This window comes from Pezoporus occidentalis, unplaced genomic scaffold (genome assembly GCF_034315485.1).
Source record: "Pezoporus occidentalis ecotype Australia unplaced genomic scaffold, CSIRO_AGI_Poc_V1 ctg11, whole genome shotgun sequence".
In the NCBI taxonomy this organism is placed as follows: Eukaryota; Metazoa; Chordata; class Aves; order Psittaciformes; family Psittacidae; genus Pezoporus; species Pezoporus occidentalis.
This window is the reverse complement of record NW_026912886.1, coordinates 1,644,784-1,671,856: the sequence shown is the minus strand read 5'-3', so window position 1 is coordinate 1,671,856 and position 27,073 is coordinate 1,644,784. Positions and strand designations below refer to the sequence as shown.

The 27,073-nt window shown below is 49.6% G+C and overlaps 1 protein-coding gene and 1 long non-coding RNA gene across 2 annotated transcripts in view; one reads left to right on the top strand and one right to left on the bottom strand.

Annotated features, from left to right (window-relative positions):
• The window catches only part of LOC134167708 (uncharacterized), a 234,945-nt gene that overhangs the window by 100,814 nt on the left and 107,058 nt on the right, over window positions 1–27,073 (bottom strand). The window lies entirely within an intron of this gene.
• Window positions 15,852–17,706, top strand: FOXB1 (forkhead box B1). Its single transcript, XM_062626484.1, has 2 exons — window positions 15,852–16,331; window positions 16,709–17,706. The coding sequence occupies exon 2, from the start codon at window positions 16,733–16,735 to the stop codon at window positions 17,693–17,695; it is 963 nt and encodes a 320-aa protein (XP_062482468.1). The 5' UTR covers window positions 15,852–16,331; window positions 16,709–16,732; the 3' UTR covers window positions 17,696–17,706.

Sequence of the window (27,073 nt, the reverse complement as noted above, 5' to 3'; positions counted from 1 at the left end):
CCCACAAATTAATGTTCAACACCCTGTATCCACCAGCACGCATGTGTCTATTGAATCTGCACAGCAGGATCAGGTCCCAAAACACTACTAGATTGGCAGCACATTCATTGAAAACACACCCAAAGCACGAAACACACACACATTTCCTCGAGCCACACTCTGTGTCACAAACTTCAAGGGCCATTCCAGCCTCGCTTTCTGCAAGGAGCTCTTATTGAAGTCAGTAGGAGTGCTGCACGGAGTGCTGCTGTCAGACGTGGCCCTGAGCATAAATGTTGCCTTGAAATATGCCCTGAAGATGAACTCTGAGCTCCACGAGACAAATAGACAGAGAATTAATCCCAGAGTCAAGCATCCTTTTTCCTTGCTGCAAGTCTTGTCCTCAGCCTCCTTTCAGTGAAAGGGGTGACAGTCAGCAGCACTGCCTGCTGTTGTGGTATTTGAGAGCTTCAATAACAACCATATCATTTTCCTACCAAAATTCCAGTCCTACAAAATCCAATCATAAATTACACGGTGAGAGTCACTGAATCACTGTACAGTACCAAACATTTGCTAAGTCCAGCTAAACCAGCAAATATTGGTGACCCCAAAACCTTTATCGGAGCTAAAAGTTTCATTGCTTACAGTATGCAGAATCAGCTTGCATTAGGAAACAATATTGCTTTTCTCTTGTTTTCAAACTCTTTGGACCACTTGACACTGGTGTGTTTTAGAGGAACAGATTTTCCTTAACATGAAGCCTTCCCAAGCTTCTATAACATGAGCAATATTATTTTCCAACATTGTTGATGCTTGGGGGAGAATAAGCTTTACTAATGTGCTGAGTACACAAACATAGAAAGAGCACATAATTTACAATGCTACCAGATAGTCTGATTAACTTACAAACCCCAACTACAGACCTTGTCCTGCCACAGTTCTTGGATCATCACAGTTACAGCAACTTGTTTCTGATTGTATTTTTGTTATTTTTTCCTTTTTGTAGAAAAAGGAAACTCCTATACAATGTGAAAATGCACAAAGGGCATCTGGGAACATAACCCTATTTAGGACAGCATTTAGCAAATGTTTTCATCTCTAGGATTGAACATAAGCATGTATGTGCAAGTCATTTAACAGAGGCACTGAATAAGCCCAACTCAGATTTCTTGGGGCTCAAATAAGCAGTGACACTTTATAAAAATCTGTTTACGTATTTCCATCCCTCCCTTTCAATGTCCAGTTTGGACTATTTATCTTGTAAAGAGTGGTGATCTGCAGGTGCTAGTCGCACAAATGCCAAGATGAAGAACATTCACATGACAGGCTTCTAAAACAACTGAATCTGTTCAAGTGGTAATATGGTCCGGAGAGCTTCCCTAGGATGTGTCAGACTAACTCTGCCTTGTGCTCTTACAGTTTGGTGCAGACACTTTGGTGAGCATCCACCATAACTTCGGCATTTTGTCTATATTCACAAGTACTAGTTGAGCATCAGATTGAATTGTCTCTGTACTCCATCTCATTAACAAAGGATCCTTTGAGCACCAGAGGGCTTGAGACAGGTTTTATGCTACCCTCAATCTCTTGGCTCTTTAGTGCTACACTAACTTCTGTCAGAGCATGATGGTGGTCCCAGCTCCAGCCTCCTTGCTGGACGAACCAGGCACATGCTGAAGCAAGGGATCACAGTTCTCTAGATAACAGGAAGCAGATGAGAAGATAGATGGTGAAGGGCTGGAAGAGGAGGATACACAACCTTCCCTGTGCCATGAAACCCAGGCCACACATGCCAGCCTAGAAAATACCAATGGAAAGACTGCAGACACTTCAGCCTACTCAGCTAACCAACTGATGCCACTCAGGGCCCTTGGGATTGCACTAGGGATACAAAAGGGACCAAAGAATCAGGGATTCTGGCTGGCTGAACAATCCCAGCAGTTGCAACACTTTGAGTAGAACAATCCCCAAATGACTGCTGCCACATCCACAAGGGAAAAATCAGCACTCAAAACTCAAAATGGAGAAAATACACTTGAGCAGCGTAACTCCCCAGTATCAAGCCAGACACGATTAACACAATTCATTTCAGTGTTGCTAAACGTTAATACATCCCAAGGTCTCTTCTTTTCCTGTTTACTCTGTCCTCCTCTCTTTTGCTAAGGGTTCTCATGGTAAAGGACTTTTTACTCTAACAAGGTCTCTCTTTGGAACAGCATCTTTAAATTAAGTACTCATCTGGTGAACAATATGGTATTTTTAGCGACAAGGTAAAAATCATGTCACTTTCTGAACTAATCCCAAAGGAAACATTGAATTATCCTAACTGGTTTATTTCTTAATTGATAACAAAGCACGCTCGAGGAATATCATGCATCATGGCATTATGATTTAAACCAAGCTGCTAAATATCTCATTCTATGGAAAAAGGAGATGCCTGCAAAAGCCTCCTCCAGTAACTGTTACTTACACACAAAGGTGCTCTTTCCATAGACTAAGCATGATGAAAAACACAAAAAGCTCTTGTCAAAAATAAGACCATACCTTAAGCACTGGCATAATATTCCTTTATGTTCCATGGAAAACAGGGAGGGGAAAAAAAGCCCCACAACTAAACAAACAAAAAACCCACAACCCCTAAGCCCTTATAAAAGCAGCTGAGAACCATTCCCATTACTAACAGTGTTACCAAGGCAAAATCTGGGAATGTTCAGCTGGCACATACGCCATCTCAGTAGTGGGATGCACTTCCTGGAGAAGCATAGCATCTTATGAAACAGGGACAGTGAAGGAGCATCCCCATAAAACTATCAGCCCAACAAATGCAAGACTGTCATTATAAGGAAAAGTGGAAGGAAAAAAAAAGTGTCTGTGCATACATCCTTGCTAAAAGACTTTGTTTAATATCATTAACATCAGATGTCCCAGTAGTGACTCCACTGCAGTCATGCCTTCCCTGCAGTGAATGGTGTGGTTCACGCCAACTGAAACAGTGAATCAGTGAAGCACTGGGGCTTCATGCCTCCCTCTGCTCCTACGGCATCTACTGCTGCCTGCCTGCTTCCACACATCTGTGCAGACACAAAGCTCCCATTCCCTGCCCTTCTGTCCCACTGAAGCCTGCAGGAAACTTCCTAGTGATGTAAAGTAGTTTTTATCCTGTTTCCCCAACAGTATCTTCTAACTGGAAACACGATGTTACTGAAGTTGCAGTGATTTGAGAGGGGAGGGCAGGAACACCTCAGGAGATGGAAGGGCTGTTCTCCAGTGCCGCTAGTACAACCACAAAAAACAGAGACTTTATTTCAGCAGGAAAAGAAAACAGTCACTGCTCTTCAAGTCAGTAGCCTCTGTGTAGGCATAAGTTCATTGCTGACGTAGTTGATTTAGTACCTCTTGCTGTGATGGCAGTGTTGGTAAAAGCTTTAACTAGTTTTTATGACGCTATTAAGTTTTAGTCATTTGTGGGTTTTGCAGTATATGAATACTATAGATGCCACCTTAATTAAAAGGTCTTGTCATCTTCTGCAATTAAAAAGAGAAAATGTGCTCTCCTATGAATAGCCAGGAACAAATTGAGCAAGCTGCATTATACACGCTAAGTACACAGCAATTCCATGCCCCTTTCTGTATCACATACATTCTCAAGCATTCAATACTTTCTAATAATCCTGTTACAATGTTTTATGTATAACTGACTTTATCCCCAGTAAAGTACCGGTGCCATGGCATCTCTGACCATTAATGACAACTAAGTTAAAGTTCTACTTTGCACATACATGCAAACTTTACATACACAAAGTGCAGAAGGAAACTGTACTAAATCTCAGGATTTTCATGTACAAACACCTCTTACAAGAGGTGGTCTTTTCTGCAGAAGAAAGTATCTAATGAATAAGACAATCTCTTCCTGAAGAGGACATAATAAGATAAACACCACTTGAACAGATTTGGATACCCATGCACCTGTTTTAATTGGACAACATAGGCATATAAAGTATATTATGCACACAGGATTCACAACCTACCCAGGTTGTACTTCCACAGCTACCTACAGCAAATCCCAGCAGGTGAGTACCAGCATGTGTCTGCACCCAGATACAAAGGCATTCATCTTCATGAGCCTCACTCACTCTTTCAATGTTGACTCCAACTCAGGGTCTTTCAAGATAATGATGCAGCAAATGACTGGTTGCCTCCAGGTTTGTGCTCAGAGAAAGACTGCCTTCAGGACCCACTAGGAATTTCTAACCATTAGAAAAGGATATCTACATCCATATGCTGCTTATGCCCTTAACACCCCAGGGGCATTATATTGACAGGGCAGCAAGAAAACCAGGCACATCTCCCTGGGCCAGTTAGACTGAAGCATCCAGGTCACACTATCTTGTGAGTCTAACACAGCTGCCAGGCCACAGCAGCTGAAAAGCTCTGTAAAAAGCAGGAGGACATGAGATTGTACATTGTCTTCTCCAGTGAGGTCTGGACCTTTGGCATTATTACAATATAGTAGTATTATCATTTAGACTTCCCAGGATTTGCTATAGACTACAGAGTCAGTAAGATTTATGGCAGTTTTGTATAGACATTCCTGTAGGTGCAAACAGCATAGCTCTTGTGCCTGGGTCATAAAGAAACTGAGCCTATCCTCACTCAGCAGTCACATATAATTCACCCATGAATGAGGTAGATCATTACCATTTGTAAAACACACCAAATCCACCAATGTTGACTAAAGCAGAACCTCCTGCTTTTTGAGCCTGTTTTTTTAAGTTCTCCATTGGAGAACTTAACCTTTAGAGGTGCTAGGTAAGTAAGGTTCATAGGTACAGCCAAAGGGATTTTCTCTTAGAAGTCTTTTCCATCTGATAGTCCTTGACCAGACAGTCCCTCACCAGAGTGAAAGTGCAAAATTGGCATGGCAAATAGGGGCTTTTTACCTTTTGTCTTGCAAATAAGTAGGGCCTTCTGTTTGGACAGCTGATACCCACCACTATCCAAACAAGTAACACCGTGGACTTGCTAACGCGTAAGACAGCAGTAACTCGGGGGCTGGAAAGCTTGCCAGCAGCAGAACAGACAATGCTCTCATCTCTCTGCAAGGAAAACTCCTCCCATCCCACTCCCCTTGGTGCTTTTGACTCACCCAGGAGTTCCCCAGACAGCTGCTCTAGCTTCTGGGAAGATCTTCACAACCTGCATAGAGGATCCTGGCTTGCTGCCTTGTCCCTGAAGTACTCACTGCTCCCCTACAGAAGGAAACTCCAAAGCTGCTCCTTGAAAGGAGCTTTTCCTCTTACATCCATGCCAGCAGCCACCTTTGGGGCTTAGAGCACCACAAGCGCCTGCTTTCTGTCTGCTCTGAGCCTGCAGCATCTCCTTTGAAGTGCTGCAGCCTTTGGGGAGCATCCTGGGGCACTTCTGAGATGCACAGGCAAGCAACAACTGCTGCAGCTTAGACAAGCACATGCTCCAGAGAAAGAGACACATTCTAGATGAGGGATGAGCAAAGTCATGATTGCAGATGAAGGGAAGGAGAAAGGTTTTGGAAGGAGCTGAAGAAATACTAAGGATAAAGGCCTCAAAGCAAAGAACAACAATCATCTTGGCTGTGATAGTGTAAACTATCTAAGTTAATAAACAATCCTACTGACAATCTATTGACCAATTAGACTAAATATTCTTAGGCAAGGCTCCAAGACCCAAGGGTCCACGTAGACAGGAGCAGGCAGCGAGCAGCAGGAGCAATGCTAGAAACCAGGTCCATTGTTCATGGGTGATGGAGCCACATCACACCCATACACTATACTAGCAGCACCCTCAATGCTAACAACATCAGCCCTGGATAAGAGGCTGATGGCATGACAGGCCTTCAGAGTGCAGAACAGTAACTAAACATTACTTGTATGTTGAAAAGCCAGATAAATGTGCATCACCATTCAACCTCTTACAAATTTCTGTCAGTCCTCCCCTCTCCTGAAACAGCTACAGCTGTAATAGACAGCGCCCAACCTCTCCTCAAGGACCCTTTGCGACACAGTCACCAGGAACCACATCTTTAAACTGTGAACCTGAGATGGAAGGCTATTCTTTTATGTGCATCCCTCGGATGCTGGCACAGGCTGCCATTACCCTGCCCAGTCAAAGTCAGTGACAGTAGGATAAAGTTAGCACAACAAAAAAAAAAAAACAAGAAAACAAAACCAACCAACCAAAAACCCCCTGCATACTAGTAACCTGATTCAACAAGAAATACACAACAACAGGTATACACATGGATATGGTATTTTAAACTACCAGCCACCCCAGGACAGGACCAAGGCGAGACACTTGAATACAGATTAACATGCTCATAACTGCTTAAAGATGTGCTACACACTTGGGAGGCCAAGCTGGCTGTAACAACAGTGTCACAGGAGAGCTCCCATCCATTAAAGGAAGAATAACACATAGGCAGTGGCTTCAGGGTGGATCAAAACACAAAGGACAGAGGGGAAATTATAACTGTGAGAACGATATGCACGAACACCACATATGGGCAATGCTGGACAGGTAAGCACTATTTTCCCCCGCCTTTCAGTTGAGCTACAGCATTTGCTAGTTTGAGCAGCATGGGTATCACTTAGATACCAACTATGCCACCTTCTGTACAACTCTGGGTAAATATACACCACTACAGGAGATACAAATAGAAACCTACCTTGATTTACAAAAACAACCCCAAAGAAGTGCAGATTACACCTGGGGTTTACTGATCATCAGCACTAATCTGTGCTGCTCACTACCGTTGTAAAACAAGAAATACTCTATTATGACCTGAAGTCACAATGCAGGAAGAAAGATTACAGCACCCTTTAACATTTTATTGCTGATGAAACCTCTTAGGCCGTTGTTGTCCCCTCATTTTACCTGAATATGTCAACTGTGGCCAGCATTCAGGTGCACAGCTTTTTCTGCTCAATTAACGTGCGATCCACAACCCTTTGTGATCCAGTCATGTAAACAGAAAGGAAACAGAAGAAAGCAGCAGAGAGAAGCAGCAAGCAGGAACCCATGCCTCTCGAAAGCTAGAACCTGTGCTGTGTGTTCTCACTACGGAGCTCAGTTACTGACCCGGGCGTACAAGGCTTTCCTTGAACACGACAGCAGGTTCACTGCCTTCCTTTCTGGAGTGTGCTGCCGTTCGTGAACTTGAGCTGCTGAGAGTTCATGAACAGAGCTGCTGGTTTATTTACTCTCAATTAATCATGCTCAACTGTAAACAAAGTGTCTGTTTTAGTTCTGCTGACAATTATCCACTTGTCAACATCTCCCTCAAGTACCTTCAGCATCTGGCAACAGTACAGAACTGCTACATCAAAATGAACGTTTTGTCTCAATAAAAACATAGACGTGTGGCAGGTTCTCATCTGTTTTCTAGCCCATCAGCAGTCAGGTTATATTGTTACTAATGCAACCAGGCCACTTCTTATGGGATAGTTATTCACAAAGGGGGAGGGACACCCAATTTTACTTATATTAGTAAGAAGGCAAACCAGGGTAGAGGCAACCCCAGAGACCCCAGTGCTCTCTCTCCTGTGGCACGCCTGGCCCAGCTTCACCGCTCACCTCGACCACAGCTGCCCAGCAGGACTCGACCCTTAATGTTGCTCAGCAAGACCCGGCACAAATGCAAACCCACTCACCAGTCCCCCCACCAACATTTGCAGTATGGAAACCATTGCACTCCCTGCTCCACAGCCTGGGCTTCCTCTGGTGCCGGGAACTCCCTTACTGGTTTGAATTTTGCCATTTGAAGCTTTTAAGATGTGACCATTCCCATTAACTCAAAATCCTCTCTGTATTTCAGTGTACCACCCTCATGCTCCAGCCGATGGCTACATCCTGCCTGGGTGCACCCAGGTGAGCCCGGACACACCCTGTCCCCGACGGGACGAAGGCAGCTGTGGAGCACTTCACCACACCACACCACACCACACCGCGGCTCGGCTCGGCTCGCCTGAAGACCCAAACCGTGCGATGGCTGCCACGACAGTTCGGTGTCGTTCGAAACGCACTGACCTAGAGCTCCGGTAACTCCGCGGCTGGACCGGGCCAAACCAGACCCTGCCCCGCTCCCGCTCTCCACAGATGCAAGGTTTCCCACCATCACGAGCATGTGGGCGGGCCTCAGCGGCAGGAAGCCGTGCCCTGACACGAGCTCATCCATCACCATCCAGGTAATTGACCCCGCTGACCCGGCCGGACCGGCCGCCTGCCCTTTAACCTCCTGCTCCCCGCACAATTAATTGAGATATCTTTTATACTTGATGTGTTGTAAAATTAATGCCTAATTTATGTAATTAGTCAATTAACTCTAATTCCTGCATATGGTGCCAAATGCCCAGAAGGTGTGCTTGTTTCCCAGGTACTTATTTTGATGTCACGAAATGCAGCTAATTAATTTTACATGCATATTAATTTCGGATCTACACTTAGCAGGCGCCTTTGTGAAAGCAGATTTAATATTTGTCTTTCGAACCTTTTCGGGCAGGTTCCGCGCTCGGGGTTGACACGCGGGCACTTTCTGAGCACGTTTCCTCGGCAGAGCCGCCGCGGGCCCCGGTCCGCGCTCCCGCTGAAGGTGCACACGGGCCGGTTACCGGCAGCCTCCCGCACAGCCACAACTGTCGCAAGATATGGCCACCGGATTTAAATCCGATTAATATTTAATATCAAACATTTCCGAGGGAATTTTTGTTTGTTTTTTGCAAAGCACAATATCCCACGGACATCTTTTCTTTAAATAGCTGCTCTTAATACAATACTTCTTAGAAAATGATGAGAATTGAAATACTGCCTAATTAGAAAAACGAGCCTAAACCCGCCCGCTGCCTCCTGATCGTCGCCGTTCTCCGGTGTGCGCCGGGAACGCGCTAGCTGCCCGCTGCTCGCTCGGGCGCGTCCGGAGCACAGAACGAGGACAGTATTCCCGTCCTCTCCGCGGTTAGTGCGGAGATTAGGGGGTTATTCACACCATAGGCTCTGCTCTGCGCACCCCAGGTGCCGAGGAAAGATTTAAGCAGAAAGCAAGGCGCCAATTCCCAGCGACACCCCGTTCCCTTTGCTGCAGCAGCGCTGGCTGCCGCCCTCCGCATCTCTGTACTGAAAGGATGAGAAATGCACCAGCCCGAGGGGCGCGGGCAGCGGGCGTGCTCCCTCCTCTCCCTATGATTCTCTCCCTGTGCCCAGGCGGCCGCCAGCTCCAGGGAGTCGGCGCCCGGCGGGGCAGGAGCCGCTTTCCGAGACGTCTACGCCAGTTCTGTGGCGTCATAAAACTTGTATCCCCCTTTCCGGATAAATTAATGAGCAATTTAATTAATAAAATCAGAGAGTAGCGTAAGTGCTATGATAATGAAGTTAAATGAGCGCGCAGTAAAATATTCACTAATCCAGCACATTGGCAAATGCCCCCTTAATTCTGCTTAGCACTAAAAGGGTTTTGAGCACCGTAATGAGATTCCTCTGTCTGCTAATTAATTGACACTCTCCTGAATATTCATATGTGCTAGCACCAATACGTTCCTAATTGCGCCGTGGAATAGATCTCAGAGGAAAGTAAATCGCCATAGACTTAATTAAAATAACGTATGCCAGACCCAGCCCGCTGAAGACGAGACATTTGCCACCGAGAGGAGTAAAGAAGTGGCACCTGGTTTGCGGCGAAAAATGAGGAGCAAATCTTAATCCTTTCCCAGTGCCGGGTGCGAGGCCGCTCGGCACGGGGGGCTGCGGGCCAGCGAGCTTCACCCTCTGCCGGAGGAACCCCGCCAACCCCCGGGCGGCCCGGGGCTGCTCCGGAAGCGGGCTCTGCACGGCGGGGTGGGAGAAACCTGGTCAGGGATGCCCTCTACAGAGGAGTGCAGGGAAAACCGGCTGTCTGCGGGGAGGAGAAGGAGGGAGGAGGGAAGGGGGGAGCAGCCGCGTTTGTAAACTTCTCCTTGAGGGGAATCCGGTGCCTTTGAAGCTCCGTCTCCGAACGGATTGTTCTTTGCACCTCCAGACTAATACCGTGAGCTAACATTGGACAGTTAAATTCTGCTGCTAGAACCGTGGCGAGTTGCACCGAGCGATGAGCACCGGTCGCTGCCCGCCGCGGCCTCCGCCTCCCGCCCTGTCCCGGCCACCCCCCGCCGTGTCCCTTCATTCCCCACCAGCTCAGGAAACGACCGGGAAAACTGACTTCTTGGAAAAGACTGCTTTAAAAAAAAAAAAAAATTACCACAGGTTAGAAAGTGAAAAGAGTTTATCTGAAGCCACACAAATGCATATTTATTATACACATGTAGGCATTAACAATGTAAATGACACCGCCAGCGCTTGCTGGTTGTTTATTCATTAGATCTTTGAAAAATCTACATTGCCTGCAGACAGCGGGGTGATAACGTGAGATACACAACGCGTTCACCCAGGCGTCTCCGCGCAGGGCTCCCGCCAGCTCCGCGGGGCCCCGGCTCCTCCCGTCACCGGGACAGCGGCCCGGACGAGGGAAGGTGCGGGGCGAGGGGCTGCGGAGGGTCATGCCCACGAGAGAGCGAGCTGGGGCGGAAACCCCGCCGGGCAGGGGAAAGGCGAGGGCGGCCGCCCGAAGCGCGGAGCCCCAGCCCCGCCATTCCCCATGGCTTCTACCCCCATGTAAAACCTTTCCCTGCCAAAGGGAAAGAAAATTCCTCTGTTAACTTCTTCCCTCTTTAGCTGACTGAATGCCGTGCGAGTGCAGCATCACTCCGTAATAAAGACGAAGGAAAAATACGCTGGAAGAAATCGCTACGGGGAAATCTTTTCTAAAGTTAGATTATAAGGACCTCTTCCAAGAATGAAATATTAAAGAAGGTTAATGCGGGTTTTCCTGCAGAGCAGACGGTTGACGGGTAGATGGGATTGTTGCTCGTGTTATAGGAAGGAGGAAAGGTAGAGAGTGGAAGGGAAAGGGAAATAGGCATTGCAACACACACACAGTGGCCGCTTCCCCGTAAGACGGGCCCGGGGACTGTCCTCCCGGTGAGGGCCGCTCGGTGGGTGGCGTGGAAAGCGCAGGGCCCCGCCAATGGGTGGAGCCCCGCAGGTGCTCAGCGGTCTCACCCCGTTATCCCGTCTCGTTAAGGACTCACACGTGGGGGAAACGTCCCTCGAAGTCTGCCTGAGCCCGAATCGCGCACGCGGTTTTACAGAGGGGAAACCACCGCACCATGCACGCCGTTACTCTGATGGATTTACAACTTAAAATCATCCTCGATTGTCATAAAAGCCATTTCAGAATGTTGGCTATGAGACAAATCAGTCATATAGAGGGGACTGCCCGGCGGCACCGACGCGCAGCCCCGGGCAGGTTCCCATGGGTGGCTGATCCCGCACTGGGCTCAGCTCGGTTTTCTGTTCTCTGGTGTTGCACGGAACAGCGAAGGGAGAGTGAGCTGAGGGGGACAGATCGGGCGAGAGGAACCAGACGTGGAAAAAAGGCTGATGATTAAACACCAGGTTTATGACACGGCCTGAGCTGGAGAGAAGAGTTCCAAAAAAAAAACCCCAAAAAACAAAAAAAAAAAAGAGAGAGAGAGAGAAAAGGAAAAAAAAGAAAGAAAGGAAAGGGAAAGAAAAAAAGAAAAAAAAAAAAAACAACAAAAAGAAGGCAGCAAAAGAAAGGCAAATCGAGTTTGCTCCACCCAGCTATTAACCAAAGCACAATACCTTTTTCTGGGTGGTACTGCACAGAAGTTGATTCAGTTTTGACAATGTTGTTTAGCTATCATTTGCTATTTTGAATGAATGGGAGCAATCCCCCTTTTTACAACAGTTGTTTCCTATTATGGAGAGGTGCAGCAGTTGAGGGCAGACATGTGAAAGTGGCTGTTTGATTCCCTTTTTCATCCCCCTGACCCTGCCTTTGTCCCTCCTCACCCTGGGAATGTCACGCCTCACTACTTCACTTTGAGATGCTCTAGAAAGTGGCTTTGTTATTCCCTTTTAGACATACACGAAATTGTTCTCATTCCCCCTGCTGTAAAAGATACTTCAAATTGGGACTCGGTTCACAAGTGCAATGCAATTTGGCTTAGCTCAACCTTTGTTCTGCTTGTACAAATGACCAAACAGTGCACACATTATACAGTTGATCTACTGCTCCCTTTACACCAGAGTTAGCGCCTGGGAGAAAAGCAAGTTAATCCCTTCAATACTAAGGTGGCATTTTCAATATTTCCTACAATGCCAAAAAGAGAAGAGGGGGCAGCTTGAAACGCGACATTTATTTAAAAGGGGAGATTAAAAAGAAGAACTTGGCGAGGCCTTCCCTGATGCTTCTGCAGATAAATAAATAAACAAACCCACAAATCCCAAACGTGCAGATAAACACCCAGCGGCCCCGGGAAGGGAAGTTTACCGCAAAGCCAGGCTCTCGGGGCAGTAGCGGCAAGACTCAGGCTGGAACCCGCGCTAACGCAACTCTCGGGAGCAGCGTGGAGGCGGCGGCTGAGCCCGCATCCCCGGGGGGAGGGGAGCAGGGGGGCACTCGCCGTGTCGGACCCGCGTAACCCGGGCACCCCTCGGAGCCGCCCTGGGGGGTCCCCGGCGGGTCTGGGGGGACCGCGGCGCTGCGAGGGTGGATCGACCGGCGGTGCTGGGTAGAGCGGGGGGAGAAGAGCTCACCGCACAACCGCGCACCGCACGCAGGCGGACCCCGGGCCGGGGTGCTTGGGCACCCTCCACCTGTTTCCCTCGGGCAGGGCCGCCACGGGCCCCGGTCCTGCAGCCTGAGCAGGAGGGGTCCCCGGTCTGTGGGGATCCCTCGTTCCCCGGTGCGGCCCCGGCGGGGCTGGTGCCTGGTCAGGCCATTGGCGCTGGAACCCCACAACGGGGCGGGCGAGGGCATCGCCCACCGGAGAAGGCACGAAGCAGAGACGAGGAGGCGGCGGGCGGGGGGACGGACGGACACAGACGGGCGGAGGGGCCGCTGGCGCAGGTGGGGGAGCAGACCGCAGCCAGTCCGGACAGGCGGGGGGTTAGTGCTCCTCGGGCAAGGGACGAAATCCCTTTGAAAGGGCGCTAAGTAGCTTCACGCCAAAGTGGCAGATGCGGTGAAGAATGCGGGTGGGACAGCGCTTCGCCGTTCCCAGAGCGCTTCGGGAACCGCACTGGGACCTCCAGCACCGAGAAGAGCTGGAGAGCCCAAATCTCCCGCCCGGCCCCCAAGAAGCCAAGAGAAGCAGAGCCATTACAAAAACAAAAAGAGCGAGGCTCAGCCGAGCTGCAGCAGCAACCGGCAGCCCGGGGCTGACTTCCCAAAAAGGGGGAAGCTTGCTCGGAGCCTGGCATTGTGTTTCGCAGCCTAGGAAACCTTAAGAAGCTGGTACTTCCCCCCTCCCTTCTCTTTTCTCCCAACTGGTTTGTAAATATTAACAAGGTTGTGAGCTATTCTCTCACACAGAGTGGAGTTTTTCTTTCTTTTTTTCTCCTTTTTTTTTATCCCTGGAAAACTTCTCGGCTCCCCCCAGCCCTGCTCCCACTCCTCCGCTCTGCACAGCCACACACCTGCTTGCAGCCACAAGGATTCAAAATCAATATTGCATTTGTCACTTTTCTGTCTCCTTTTCCTCTCTCAACAGCCCCGCTTGCCACTGAGGCGAATTGTGGATTTATGGAGGAAAATTAGCATAAATTATTACCAAATCTGTAAACGTGTGTGGTCCTGCTTGTGGGAAAGGGAGCTATTGCGAACCTTCCATGCAGAAAGGTGGTCCGTGATGGGCTCCATGCAAAGGCTGAATGGTTATTGCACCAAATAGATTCCATTGGGCTTGCACATTGATATAATTGACTTATGTGTATTTTATACAGTTTTCCCAACACTTCCCCTGAGCTCCTTATTTGAATTAGGCTTCAGAAAAACGTCGATTGGTTTTGTTTTTCCACACAATGGATTTAGATTCACTTGCACCCCCTCCTCCTCTCTAACGCTGGCTTTTCACAGTAAAAGGCAAAGTTACAAGTCACAATTAAACCCTATATTGCCCGGGTCCGTCATCTGTTGCGTGCTCCACACGAGGTGAGCCCGCGGGTGCCGGTTGCCAGGGTGGCTTTGCCTGTACTACCCGTGCGCTCACTCAGCCCTTCGCACTGGGAGGGGGGATAAATAAAACCAAACCCTCCAACCCGGGCTCAGTGCAGCCGTACCTCGATCGCACCCAGACAGCAAATGACAACGGAAGGCGACTTTCCTTTAACTTTACATCTTGAGAGTTCCCATTTGCGCCGGTGGCTGTTTTTTGGCTTTTTTTTTTTTCTTTCTTCGAAAAGAAAAGGTACCGGCAGAAAGAGGGGAGAAAGGATTTGTCAGCCACTGATTTTAGTCACTCCCGCGCTGTTTCTGAGCTCTGCGTTTGACAGTAGCAAATTTGGGTTAAGAGACAAAACCCGACCCAAGGGGTGTTAGACTTTGGGGGAGGTGTCCATTAAACCCAGGTTTTGGGGGGATCTCTCGGTTCAAAACCAGAAGCTCGGTGTCCTAAGGGATGCTGGGAGGAATCTCTCCTCATTTCAGAGTATTGTCTTTTCTGCCCTCTAACAAACGTCCACCGGCTCGTCACCTCTCACCATAACCCCTAAAAAGTCGGGGGCCGCCTTCCCTCCCTATCCGGGGCCGGGAACCGAGGAGGGCAGCGCCGGACTCCGAACCGCTCCAGCGGGGACACACAAGCGGCAGGTCCCCCCAAAAGGGCTCGTTAGCCTGGCAGCGAGGGGCCGCGGCCGGCTGCTCGGGTTCCGAGAAACACAGTTATTTGCCAGTTATTCTTTAAACGACATCCTGCCCCGAGAGAGAGGGATTAGATGGGACCGAGGGCAGCGGTTTGGAGCGGGTGCCGCAGTTTAACACCCACCAGCCGGAGCTGCCGTGGGGTTTATGGGGGGGGGCAGCTCCATGGGCACTGTCCCCCGAGAAGGCTGCCAGCCCCGCAGCAGCGTTCTCCCCGCCCCCCGGCTGTTTTTGCTGAATTAAGAAGGTGACATTATTCTTTTCCTCAAGTACTTCTGTTAATATTGAAAAACGTGTGCTTGCATCTCAAGCGGGCGCGCTCAGCCTCAGCAGCCATTTCAATATTAATGAAACTGTTTAATCTCCTAAATTCATCGTGTTTAAGTTACGTTTTGGTGAGTTATTGACCGGCTACGAAAATACTTTTAATGGCCTGGATGTGTATTCACCACCAAGGCTCTTCCTCCCTCCTCCCCTGTAAACCTCATATTCTGGTTTCAGGGTGACAGGATGCACCGCAGCCTCGGGAATACACATCACACACTCCCGGGTATTTAGAGCAGTGACCGGTGACACAGACCGGTCGCCCGCCCCGAGGGCAGCTCGGCCCAAGCCCACCGGGGCCGTGCCCCGGCCGCTGCCGGGGGTTCTAAGGTGAGTCCCCAGCTTTGCACCAACAGGTCCGCGGAGCTGGAGTGATGTACAGCGCCCTGGGGACAACGGAGCCCTGATCTGTTCTCTCCTCGAAAGAACCTTCGCTCGGGGAGAGCGGATTTGGCAGAGAAAGTCTCTCCTTACAGGGAGAAAGGCTCGCCTCAAGTTAGCCAACAATACAAATCAGATAACAATGCAGAACAAACAGAATACCACAGCCAAGCAATTTCCATGTCAAACATCCCACTGCTCGGCACCTCCGCTGATAAGTGTGAATTGCAGACTAAGCTTCCTGCAAAGTCCACAGTGAGGTTAGTGCATATTTCCCCCCCCCCCCCCCCCCCGCTGGCACTGGGTCCCACCGCACTGCGATTCCGCTGGCGGAGCCTTTTCACCCCTCGCCTTGTCTTCAAATGGAAATGATTCCCATTGGCCCAAGGTGTCCATGTAAATAGGTGTAAATGAAACCAGATTATGCCTTTCTCCCAGCCCCCTCCTCCCCGTTCCCCTCCCCCTGCTCCCAAGGCGATTGTCAGATGATAGCAAAGAAGTGGCACATTAATGAAGCGCCTCTACAGGGGTCTTTTCTGCTCATGTCACCACATAAAACTATCAGATGGTTAGAGGAAGGACATGGAGGCAACTACTTAGCTCACTGCGGCTGCAGAGAAGCGGACGAGCCTCTGCTACAGCCCAGCTGCCGGTGGTGTAAAAGAAGCCCGCAAAGGAGAAGGGAGGGTGTACAGGAGGACTCCCAACCCCGAGCCAGCTCGCTGTCTCCTCAGGACTAAACCGGAGCAGAGCGGCGGGGGAAGGAGAAGGAGACACGCCGAAGGAGCGGGGCGGGAAAGAGCCCGGACTCCGGCTGCGTCCCGGATGCGGACTGTCAACTTCGAGCAACTTTAAGGTGGGCATATGCGGGGCTGGCGTGGAGAGGGGTGGGGGACCGGGCGAGGGGAGGGCACCCCCTTCTCCTCTTCGCCGGGACCAGAAGGCAGAGCTACCACCCGGGTAACTTGAGGGGCGCGGGCTGCCGAGGGGAGGCCGAGAGGAGGGGGCCGGTGCTGGCAGGAGGGCACACAGAGCTTTCCGCTGCCGGCTCCGCGGAGTTAGGGTCGGTTCCCCCAGCCCCACCCTGCCCCCCAGGGGCCGAACGCCGCTGGGCCCCTTCCCCAAGCCCTTGTTCCCGCAGCGCGGCCCCACACCGCCCGCTCCCAGGCTGGGTGCAAACCTTCTCGGACTCAGCCCGCACCCGGCCCCCTCCGTGTCGCTGCCCTTCTGCAGATATCCGCGGGTCCCCCACCGAAGATGCCTCGCCCGGGCAGAAACACTTACAGCGACCAGAAGCCTCCCTACTCCTACATCTCGCTGACCGCCATGGCGATCCAGAGCTCCCCGGAGAAGATGCTGCCCCTGAGCGAGATCTACAAGTTCATCATGGACCGCTTCCCCTACTACCGGGAGAACACGCAGCGCTGGCAGAACTCCCTCCGCCACAACCTCTCCTTCAATGACTGCTTCATCAAGATCCCGCGCCGCCCCGACCAGCCGGGCAAGGGCAGCTTCTGGGCGCTGCATCCCAGCTGCGGGGACATGTTCGAGAACGGCAGCTTCCTGCGCCGCCGCAAGCGCTTCAAGGTGCTGCGCTCGGAGCAGCTGGCGCCCAGCAAGCCGTCGGACGCGGCGCAGTACCTGCAGCAGCAGGCCAAACTGCGCCTCAGCGCCCTGGCCGCCTCCGGCACCCACCTGCCCCAGATGCCCACCTACAACCTCGGCGTGTCCCAGACCTCCAGCTTCAAGCACCCCTTCGCCATCGAGAACATCATCGCCAGAGAATACAAGATGCCCGGGGGGCTCGCCTTTTCCACCATGCAGCCCATGCCGGCAGCCTACCCCCTTCCCAACCAGTTGACTACGGTGGGCAGCTCCATCGGTACGGGCTGGCCCCACATGTACAGCTCCGGCATGATCGACACCGCCACCCCCATCTCCATGGCCAGCGGCGAGTACGGCGCCTACGGCGTCCCCCTCAAGCCGCTCTGCCACGGTGGGCAGACGCTGCCGGCCATCCCCGTCCCCATCAAGCCTGCTCCGGCCGCGGTGCCGGCCCTGCCTGCCCTGCCCGCGCCCATCCCCACCATCCTCTCGAACTCGCCGCCCTCCCTCAGCCCCACGTCCTCGCAGACGGCCACCAGCCAGAGCAGCCCGGCCACCCCCAGTGAGACTCTCACCAGCCCGACGCCCGCGCTGCACTCCGTGGCCGTGCACTGACCCCGGCCGACCTCACGGACTCCGCCGCCCCTTCTCCCGGAGTTTCCTCGGATCTCTCCTCCCTCCCCTTCTCCCGCTTCTCTTCCCCTCGAGCTCAGGCAGCTCTCCCGGGCAGCTGAGGCGTTGCCGCTCGCCCGAGCTGCCCTCTCCACCTCGCCCCCGGCCGTGCCCTCTTTAGAGGCTCGGCTCCTTTCCCGGCCCTGAACTTTGGTTTCTGCTCTACTGGGGCAAAACGCACCGGCCCGGCCCCACTTCCCGCCGGTAGGAACTGCCATGGGCACCACTGGTTTTCCCAAAGTACTTCAGGCATCTCCTGTTTGCCTGGACCGGGCGAACCCGGCCTCGGCGCTGCCTCCTGGCCTTCCTTTGTCTGGCAAGAGCGGGGCTTACGGAGGACCGAGCTTTAGACGCACCAACAGCATGGAACGGCTGCAGTCTCACTGCAGGAGAGCGGCGACGTTTCCAGTCTCCGAGCAGCAAACGCTTGGGTCGTGGAAAAGCCGAGAAGTGCCCGGGGCCTTTGTGGGGTGGGGGGCCGGCTGGGCGGGAGCGCCGAGGGGGGTGCTGCGGGGCCGCAGGGAACGGGCCCAGATGGGGATCCCGGCGGTAGGTCCCCCCGGCTGTGGCGGGGCTCCTGTTCACCTGCTCCGTGCCCGTTTTGTTTACAAAGCACCTCTTCGAATGTAAATACTGAACTTGCAGCTGTCCTGCAAACCGACGAGGCCCCTTCGCGGTACCTGTTGTAATGCGGAGGTTTACGGTAGTCGTCAGATGGAAGAGAAAGAGAAGTTGCTTTGTCTGTGCACTTCCGGTTAACGGGAAGGTTTGGGGAGCTTTTTAAATTTGTTGGCTACTTATTTCATAGCTTAAAACCGAACAACAACAATGGTACCAACTGAAAACCCAAAAGCACAAACCAAACCCAACGCCAGTCACCAAGCACAACCCGGCACGGCTTAAGCAAAGCTGCTGGAGTGACCGACAACACGGCAGCAGCAGGTACAAACCGCGGGGCCACCCCGGTTGCTGCTGGGGCTTTGCAGACAGAGAGAGGGGGCTGGGGGACCTGTACATGTTTGTGCATAGGAATGGTTCTAAATCGTGTAAAATGCACTTTTGTTTGATATACTCCTTCCTAGTTTTAGGTAGTTTGCTGGAAACTGAACTGTTGTTCTGTTGTGAACTGCTTAAGAAAAAAAGAAAAAGGAAAAAAAAAAAGGAAACCCCCTCACAAACGGCATTAGTGTCTATTGGAATTGTAAAGACGTTTCTTTTTCACCTTTTTCCTGTACAGAATGAGCATGGCGTTTTAAATCTTGGTGTTCTTGTTCCCAGCATGTGTGTTTTAAGACAAAGGTTAAAAAAGTGTTTACGTTAAATTATGAACCTAGTCGTCCAAATAATATTTTCTCATTAAAATATGGAAATGCAGATTTAGTTTCTTATTTGTCTTTTCAAAGAGTTTACAAGAGGGAAGTCGAAGCATTCGTTCATGGGAATGAAGTGCCACTATCTAGATCATATGAACAGCCTTTCAGGGAGGTTACTATCAATGTCGTTATTCACATCCCAGAACACGCTGGGTAAAACTGTCGTTATCACCGGTTTACAGAAGAGGTGACACACATGAGCATGTTCTGGGGGTTCTGTACCTATAGATCTCTACATATATCCATACGCATACACGCGTTTGTGTCCTATACAATTAGACCGCATATAAACACGATCACATCTACTCCTGTGTGGATGTGTATTTATCACCTACACACCACCAGTTAAATTTTCTCTAAAAAGTATAAAATTGAGCTTCTGCAATGCAGAGCAAACATCAAAATCTACAAAGAATTAGATACTTTCAAAGACTGAGAACACTGAAATTTTGTCATCTGGGGTTTTTCTTAAAAGTGGCATCTCGAAATCTTGCTCGGGTACCGGCGAGCTCCCGCAGCCTTCTACCTGTCGTTAAACCACCTCAAGCCAGGCAGTCACTCCAACCCCTGGTATCAATGCTCTGTCTCTATCGATCCTGCTTTCCCAAAGCGGTGGGTTGCAATCTGTAACCCTCACAATTGTTCCCGGTTTTCCCTAAGCCAACAGCCAGTCCCTTTTACCAAGCCGGATTTTACAAGGATTCTGCAACCTCTGGCAATGACAGACGCGAAGGAGTGAACCCGCGTGGCGGAGGTGTGGCGCCGGGCGCGCAGGTACGGGACCTCCGGACACCTGAGGGGTCATTAGAGAGGAAAGAACGTTGTGTGGTGCAGCGGTGCTGCGGGGTCTGCCCCTACCCGAGCTCTCCGAACCCCTGAACCATGACCACGGGACATGCCCGTTTCCTCACCACGGACCAAAGCCCCGAGATTAACGCGGAGGGTGATGAATCCGGTTGCCACCTTTTTTTTTTTTTCTTTCCAGAGAACGGATCCCACACACAGAAAAAAGGTGGAAAATACATGAATCATTGGGCTGATTAAAATGCATGAAGCTGCTAAACCTTGTCAGATGGGGGACAACTGAACTCATTCATCAAGTCCAGCCCACGATTATATCAACAAGATCAGCTAAAGAAAGCATTCACAACTTATCGCCAGATCAATGGACACATAACTCGACAAACTTTTCCTAACTAAGCGATGACCCACATTTCTAGACGAGGAGGACTCTTTTCCTCCTTCCTTCCTTTTTCCCCTAGTAAAATCTAGCAGTCAGAACAAATCCTCACTGATGAAACCCGAGCTCAGTACGAAGTGAAAATGCACTTTCAGGGTCTTTTTTAAAAAGACACAGTGATCAGGGGCGATAACGATCTGAAGAGATCGTGCCCCAACGGGAAACACCTCCAAAAGGCGCACTGCCTTCCTCGATACGTAACCCGGTAGCAAGATTCGACCCGAACTTTTAAAGTGCCGTTTTCCTCTTCCTCTTTCTCTGCCCGAGCTCGGGACCTCCCGGCCTCCAGCGCGCATCCCAACGCGCTCCCCGAAGCGTTGCGCTGCTTATTTCAAACAAATCCGCGGCTCAGCGCCTCGCTCGAATTTGCTGCTCCGGCTCGTTCTGTCTCCCTGATGGCTCAAGTCCAATGTCAATACACACGGGGCTGCAGCCGGAGCCAGGGAAGCGGCGCGGGGGCTACAGCATCAGAGCGGCCGAGCCCTGCGTCGGGTTTCGGCATTTCGGAGGGCCGGGGGAATGCCTTTAAGGTTTATTTTATGCCATTAAAAGCACTCATGCACAGAGCCCGTTCCTTCTAGGCAAAAGCTCTTTCCTCCCGGAGGATGGAGCTGAGCCCGGCTGCGCGCGGTAAACCCGTGGAGCCGGGTTGCTGCGATCCCGTCAGTGATTCATGGAATGGGAATCCTTTCTCCTTGGGATATTCCTTTTTTCCTTTTCCTTTCTTTATTTTTTGAGTCTTCTCCCCCCGCTACGTGTGACAAGTTCCCCCTCCGGACTGACCCCTCTATCGAGGTGCTTGCGAGCAAAAATGGGGCTGGGGAGAGGGAAACAAAACTGAGCAGCTTCATTCCAACAGCCCCCCACCCCCCAGCGCCGAATTAGCTCGGAATCTTAATATAAATGTCACTTTGTGGATTGTGGTTTTTTGTTTTGTTTTTATTAACAAAAAGAAGCCGGGGCTGTGAAGCCTTGGAGGGGCTGTATTTGTTTTCTTTTAAACTAACAACAAATTATCTAATTAATATGTTTCAATTACAGCATGAAAAAGAGAGGCTTTGGACCGCCTGCAGTGGGTTTACAATAGCCCCAGAGCCCACTATAAGAATTTACAATAACTTCACATCTGTTTCTTTATTTGCCACTTTTCGAGTCTAAAACTCCTCTCGAAATCACTTCAAACCGTGGCCCGAGTTATGAAATATGGTCCCTCTGCCAGGGAAAAAAAAGAGGGGAAAGAAAAAAAGGACAAAACTTTGCAGCTTGAGCCTTCATTTGCAAGCTGGAAAGTGAAAGCCCCATTGAAGAGCATTAAACAAATATATTAGAATTCTGTCACTTTATGCAATTGAGTAGATCAAATAAAGGGTCCCAGGCCACTTCATTCACTCTCATTCACTTGAATAGAAAATGCAAAGAATAGCAAACCTAGACTGGGCCACCGATGTAGATTTAGCCCTTTTTTTCTAAGAGACAAAAAGGCTGAATTTTCACAAACACATTGCTGACTCGGGGACTAGGAAACCAGCACTGAAACCCCTTTGGAATTTAAATTCATTTTATCTTCCTCTCTCTTTCTGTGTCCCTTTGCGCTACAGGGCGGGTTACACTGGCTCGCTTGCTTGGAAAACATAGGATACAACACACCACCACACAAAAATAAAGGTTCCAGGTTTACCAGGCTGAGGCACGGTGCAGTTTGGAAGGTAATAGTTTGATTTACTAAGGGAAATGAGGGAACATCGTCATCCCTCAGAACCGCAGCCCCTCTGCAGGGTGCCTGGGCACAGCACTGCTGAGGGTCCTGCTAACTCCAGGTAATGTTTTGTATTTGGTTTTACTGGTTTATACCTCTTTCAAGGAAAGGAAATCAAATAAAAATAGCATGGATTGGATAAAATGGCCGGTTCTCTTTCCCTATACAGCCAAACAGGATAATTTGCTCAGTGTTTAGTAGAAATGACAAAGCTTCCACAGCCTGGTATCTGCATCAGAGACTTTCAGGCCCAAGGAATGCTACATTTTTGGAGTAAGAAAAAAGTGTGGAACTTCCACACATGTTCACTCCTGCTGTCCTTTGTGGTTTTAGCTCTGCCTTCACTCCACGCTATCTTACTTTATGTCTGATCTTATTTTGAAAAACATTCCAGTCTGTCAAATAAGCCCATATTTTTTAATGGGTCTGTCCCAGTGCCTGTTTTCATCTCTCTGTCTGATCTTAAGAATTTATGCTAACACGCACTGGATAAATTTATCCTAATTTTATCCTAACTCTCCCCTGAGCTCATGGGGGAGACTCTGGAATACACCCCAATGACATGGCAGTTCTTTCAGGTGAAGGTGCTGCTTTTGCCACCCCTCTGCTGGGGAGCTCGGCTCTGAGCAGGGCAGAGCACCCTGCCCCCCTGTGTCCCCACCATGGCCGCTGCCAGAAAGCACCAGGTCAACTCTGGTGGGCACCGCTCAATAAAGCTCTTCATTTTGCACTGTTTAGAAAGACCTAGGTATTTATGTAGTAGTAACTGAAGCATTTTGCATTAGTCAGAGCAGCTCCTTGGAGAGGGCATTGCAGCCAAAACTGACCTTACACCCAGGAAAACGCTCAGCATTCCCACCTACCCCCAACTACAGACAGCATGGACCACCCGCATGGACCTTGCTGTGAGCATCAACCTGGAGGCATTTCACCAGGGGTGAGATCAAGGCACCCTGGGGGCTGCAGCTTCCATCTTCCTCATTTGCTTTAACGGCTGCTGGACAGACAACAGGTAAGTAAGGAGAGATGGAGCCCAAAACTTGGACCTGGTTCTATTCCTAGGTATGCCCCAGCAGCATGAGATGCTTTCTCAGCCTTTGGAAACCACTAGTACACCTACTGCCTGTGGGTGTTTGGGGAGCTCTTGCTCCCCAGGCTGCTTCCCTGAGCAGGCCCATGTGTTACTTCCATGGTTTAACAGTTCAAACTACTACTTACAAGGCACCTTTATGCCAACTATCAGCACAGCCACTGTACTACTAACTAAACCTGAAACAAATATAAACTCAAATGAAATAAGCAAAAAGACCCCAAAGCTTTGTTTTGGAACGCCTGAACAGGAAAGCACAGCATGCACCATTGTCACCCTGCTCCAGGCAAAAAAAAAGCTGCTTTAAAGGGTAGGTTTCTGTTAGGCCATAAAGGAACCTCTGCTGCAGGGTATCAGGGTGGATGAAGCACCCGTTTCAGAACAGGGAAGACAATGCTCCATTGCCAGCTGCAGATGGCAACCATCTCTTCAAACAATTGCAAGCCTAACTCTTCCACACCACAGATGTGCAATTTTCTACCAACCAGAGCAATATCACCACCGAATTCTCTCCTACCTCTGCCTGTACTTCTCCCCTTTGCAGTCTTTCTGGCTCTGTCTGCCCAATTTCACTTGTAACTCCTCAGCTTAATGATGGGGGTTCCTGGCAGCAGAGCACTGAGAAGCTTAAGGGTACAGTCAGCCTTCTTACTGACTCATCCTCTGGAGATATTCTTCCATGGATGGATAGTTCCCTGGATGAGGAATGCTGGATCCTGGTAACATATCTTGCAGGATCCTTTCCTGGGCTCTTGCTCTTGCTCATCCTCAGCTTCCCACAAGGTCGGGCCGTTCAGACCAGTGATGAGGCTGCCTGCACACCAACAGAGCAAAATGGGGACTAAGACCTGCTGAAGGAGGCCACAAACACACAAATAACTTGTGTTTCCTCTCAATTTGTGCTGGATGTACTTGAGCCCTTGCTGAAGATCACTTCATAATTAACCCTCACAACATCCAGGTGAAGGAAGTTCTCCGAAGAACAGGGAAGAAGATCAAGGAAGGGCTGAACCCTGTTACACATAATTGGACTTCAAATTGCTGCTTTGTTGGCAGCTACAAGAACTCTAACAGAGTTAGAATCCTAGCAGATATGAAACAGACATCTATGGATTCTACAACTGCAGGAAGTTGTTATAGTCATGTTCATGACTTTACTGAGCTCCAGCTTCATCATCTCTGCTAGACCTAGACAATCAGGTGTATCCAGAGGCTCTGAGTAGCAGACATCCTCCTGGATGTACATGGGAATTATCTGGACCACATGGAGCTGCTTCCTTTGCAAGCCAAAGGATGTATTTTTGAAATAAGTAATTTTTAACCACTTATAATTTGCAAGGCTGGTACCAGGATTTTCTGCTGGCAAATGACACGTACCATGTATGTCAGAGGAAGACACAAAACTACTATAGCAGTTCTACAGATGAGCTTGTCCTTTCTTGCTTGCCTCTCACAGCTGGGTTTTCCCCTCTATCACTGACAGAGTTCGAGCATGAGGCAGGCTTGCAGGTGCCTTGTACAGTGGCTGAGAGTTTCAGGGTAAAATCTTAATTTCATTAAAATTCACAGAAACTTCCTAGTGAATTCAATAGAGTGAGGCTTTCACCATCAAGGGTTTTCAGAACATTCAGATGGTTTCCTATGGAGGTAACTTCCCTTTCTCTGAGGTCACAGTCATATGGTGGATATGGTAAGTCACATACAGCAGGTACACGGGTGCCTCAATGCTATGTGGGCAGCTTGGAACACTTGGGAAAATGTCTCTATCTTTTCCATTTTTCCCCCAACTGTCACTAGTGCTTCCAGCTACTCAGTGCTTTTTTATCCCCAGCCACAAAAGAACTGTCCAAAGAAGGACTGAACACAGAATATTTGGTCCTGTGCTCCTCTCTGCTTTCATCAAAGCATAGGGTACTTTCTTCCAAGCTGTGGACCCATCTATCTGAACATTAACAAAATCAGAGTCCTAAACACTGTGATTTTTAGTGTGATTACTTTTGAGATCAAACTAGAAAGCTTTGAGAAAGTGTCTATTTTCTGCACTTTGATTCCACTTACTCAATGGTAATTTTCCAATTCTTTTTCCATCCAAACCACATTATGCAGTTTTCATCTCATCAGTCAGCCCACAGACATGCTCTCTCCCTCCTTTTCAAACCACAAATCAAACACTGCAGATTCTGCAGTGTTTAGTTCTCCAGGACTGTCAAGTAAAGCACCAGTTGCTGTGACGCTTCTGATAAAAACAGCTACTGTAATAGTGGGTTTTCTTCTGGAAAAAAAAAAAAAAAAAGAGTTGGTGGATGAATTCCTGCGATGGAATTCCACTAATGACATCAAACCTGACAATACTATGTCACGACTGCATCATAGCAAAGTTTGTTAGATTTGATAGTGTGGAGGGTTTGTTAATTTTCTGTAGCATTTCTATACAGGCAAGATCCCAAGACAGCATAGTTACACGGGTACGAAAGCTCTTGCTGCCTTCACTTGCACCGTAAGCTATGCCCGTGAAAGCCCATGTTGTTAGTATCATCTATTCCCATAGGAGAAGGCTTGCTGGCCCAGCTGCCATGGACAACATACACACAGACACTTTTCCCTGGTGCTGTCCTGGTGCTGGTGTGGGCATTCACCCACAGGTGCCAGTGGCCCTAGAGAGGATTGAGATAAACTGGGGCCACAGGACCGGTTATGTCCCCACAGGACAGGCAGCAGGTCCAGAGAGGAGCAGCAGAGCACAAGGGGGCTGGAACTGCTGCTCTGCTCCTGTACAGCAGCACTGCTCAGCACTGGCCAAAGGATGGGCACCACCAGTGCAATCAGACAGGGGCTGGAAATCACCTTGTTCTCTTCCTCACCCATTTGGTGAACTCAATGAGAGACAATTAACAGTGAACTCTACTGTCTATACATAGTACAGACTACAAATTCTATTATTGCCTATAAAGAATCATAGAGTCATAGAAGAGTTAGGGCTGGAAAGGACCTTGAGATCATCTAGCTCCAACCCCCCTGCCATGGGCAGGGACACCTCAGGCTACAGTTGCATATTATAAATCCCATCATTGTAAGATGATTTGGGACAAGCCTTTTGAAACCAGCAGATCATCTTTCAGAGCCTTGCTTTGGAGGAATTTGGTGTAGGATGGTTTTTCCCTCCCCAGTCAGAGGCTGTTCAAAGATCTGCTGCCTTTTTATCAGCTTGGTATCACCCCGAAGTTTTCCTCGAGCTCAAGATAAGGCTGTTTGAAGTCACTGCACAGGAATCACCAGAGACACCTACTGCGTGTTCAGATGACAGCTCTCCACTGTAAAATAAAGCCAGTCCTGCCTGTAGCACTCGAATTCTATAGATCTGGTCCACTTTCTCCATCTGCAACTGATGTGCCCAAGTTGTGTATCAGAGAACAATGTTTTTCTTCTAACTAGTCACAGGTATCGATTTTAAACCAAAATGCATTTCTCAAGTGAAGCGAGGCCTTGTCAGATCACAGAGTCTCTGCCCAACACATCAGATCATACAGCCACCCAGAATGTCAGCAAGGAAGAAAACCTTTGAGACGTCCAGCACTCCTGGTCGTTCATTAGCTCTGCCTCCTGCAGTAAGGGCTGTACATATCTAAGTGCTGCTTTTTCTTCTGTTCTAAATATTGGAAGTGCCTCGACATTTTGCTACTTTCCTGAGCATTCTCCTTTGTCAGTTCCTAGCACTAAATACAGCAACCCCAAACCCCAAACTGCTTCTACATGATCCAGCTCTGGGAGATTTTTTTGTCCTTTCAAAGTGAAGAGATGCTGCTTAAAAGGACAGGTTTGGGGTCAAATGCTGCTCTAAAGAAACTGAATGGGATGAATTTGG

Bases quoted from the DNA above. Each gene is read 5' to 3' on its own strand.
- FOXB1 (XM_062626484.1), top strand. From the start codon at position 16,733: ATGCCTCGCCCGGGCAGAAACACTTACAGCGACCAGAAGCCTCCCTAC.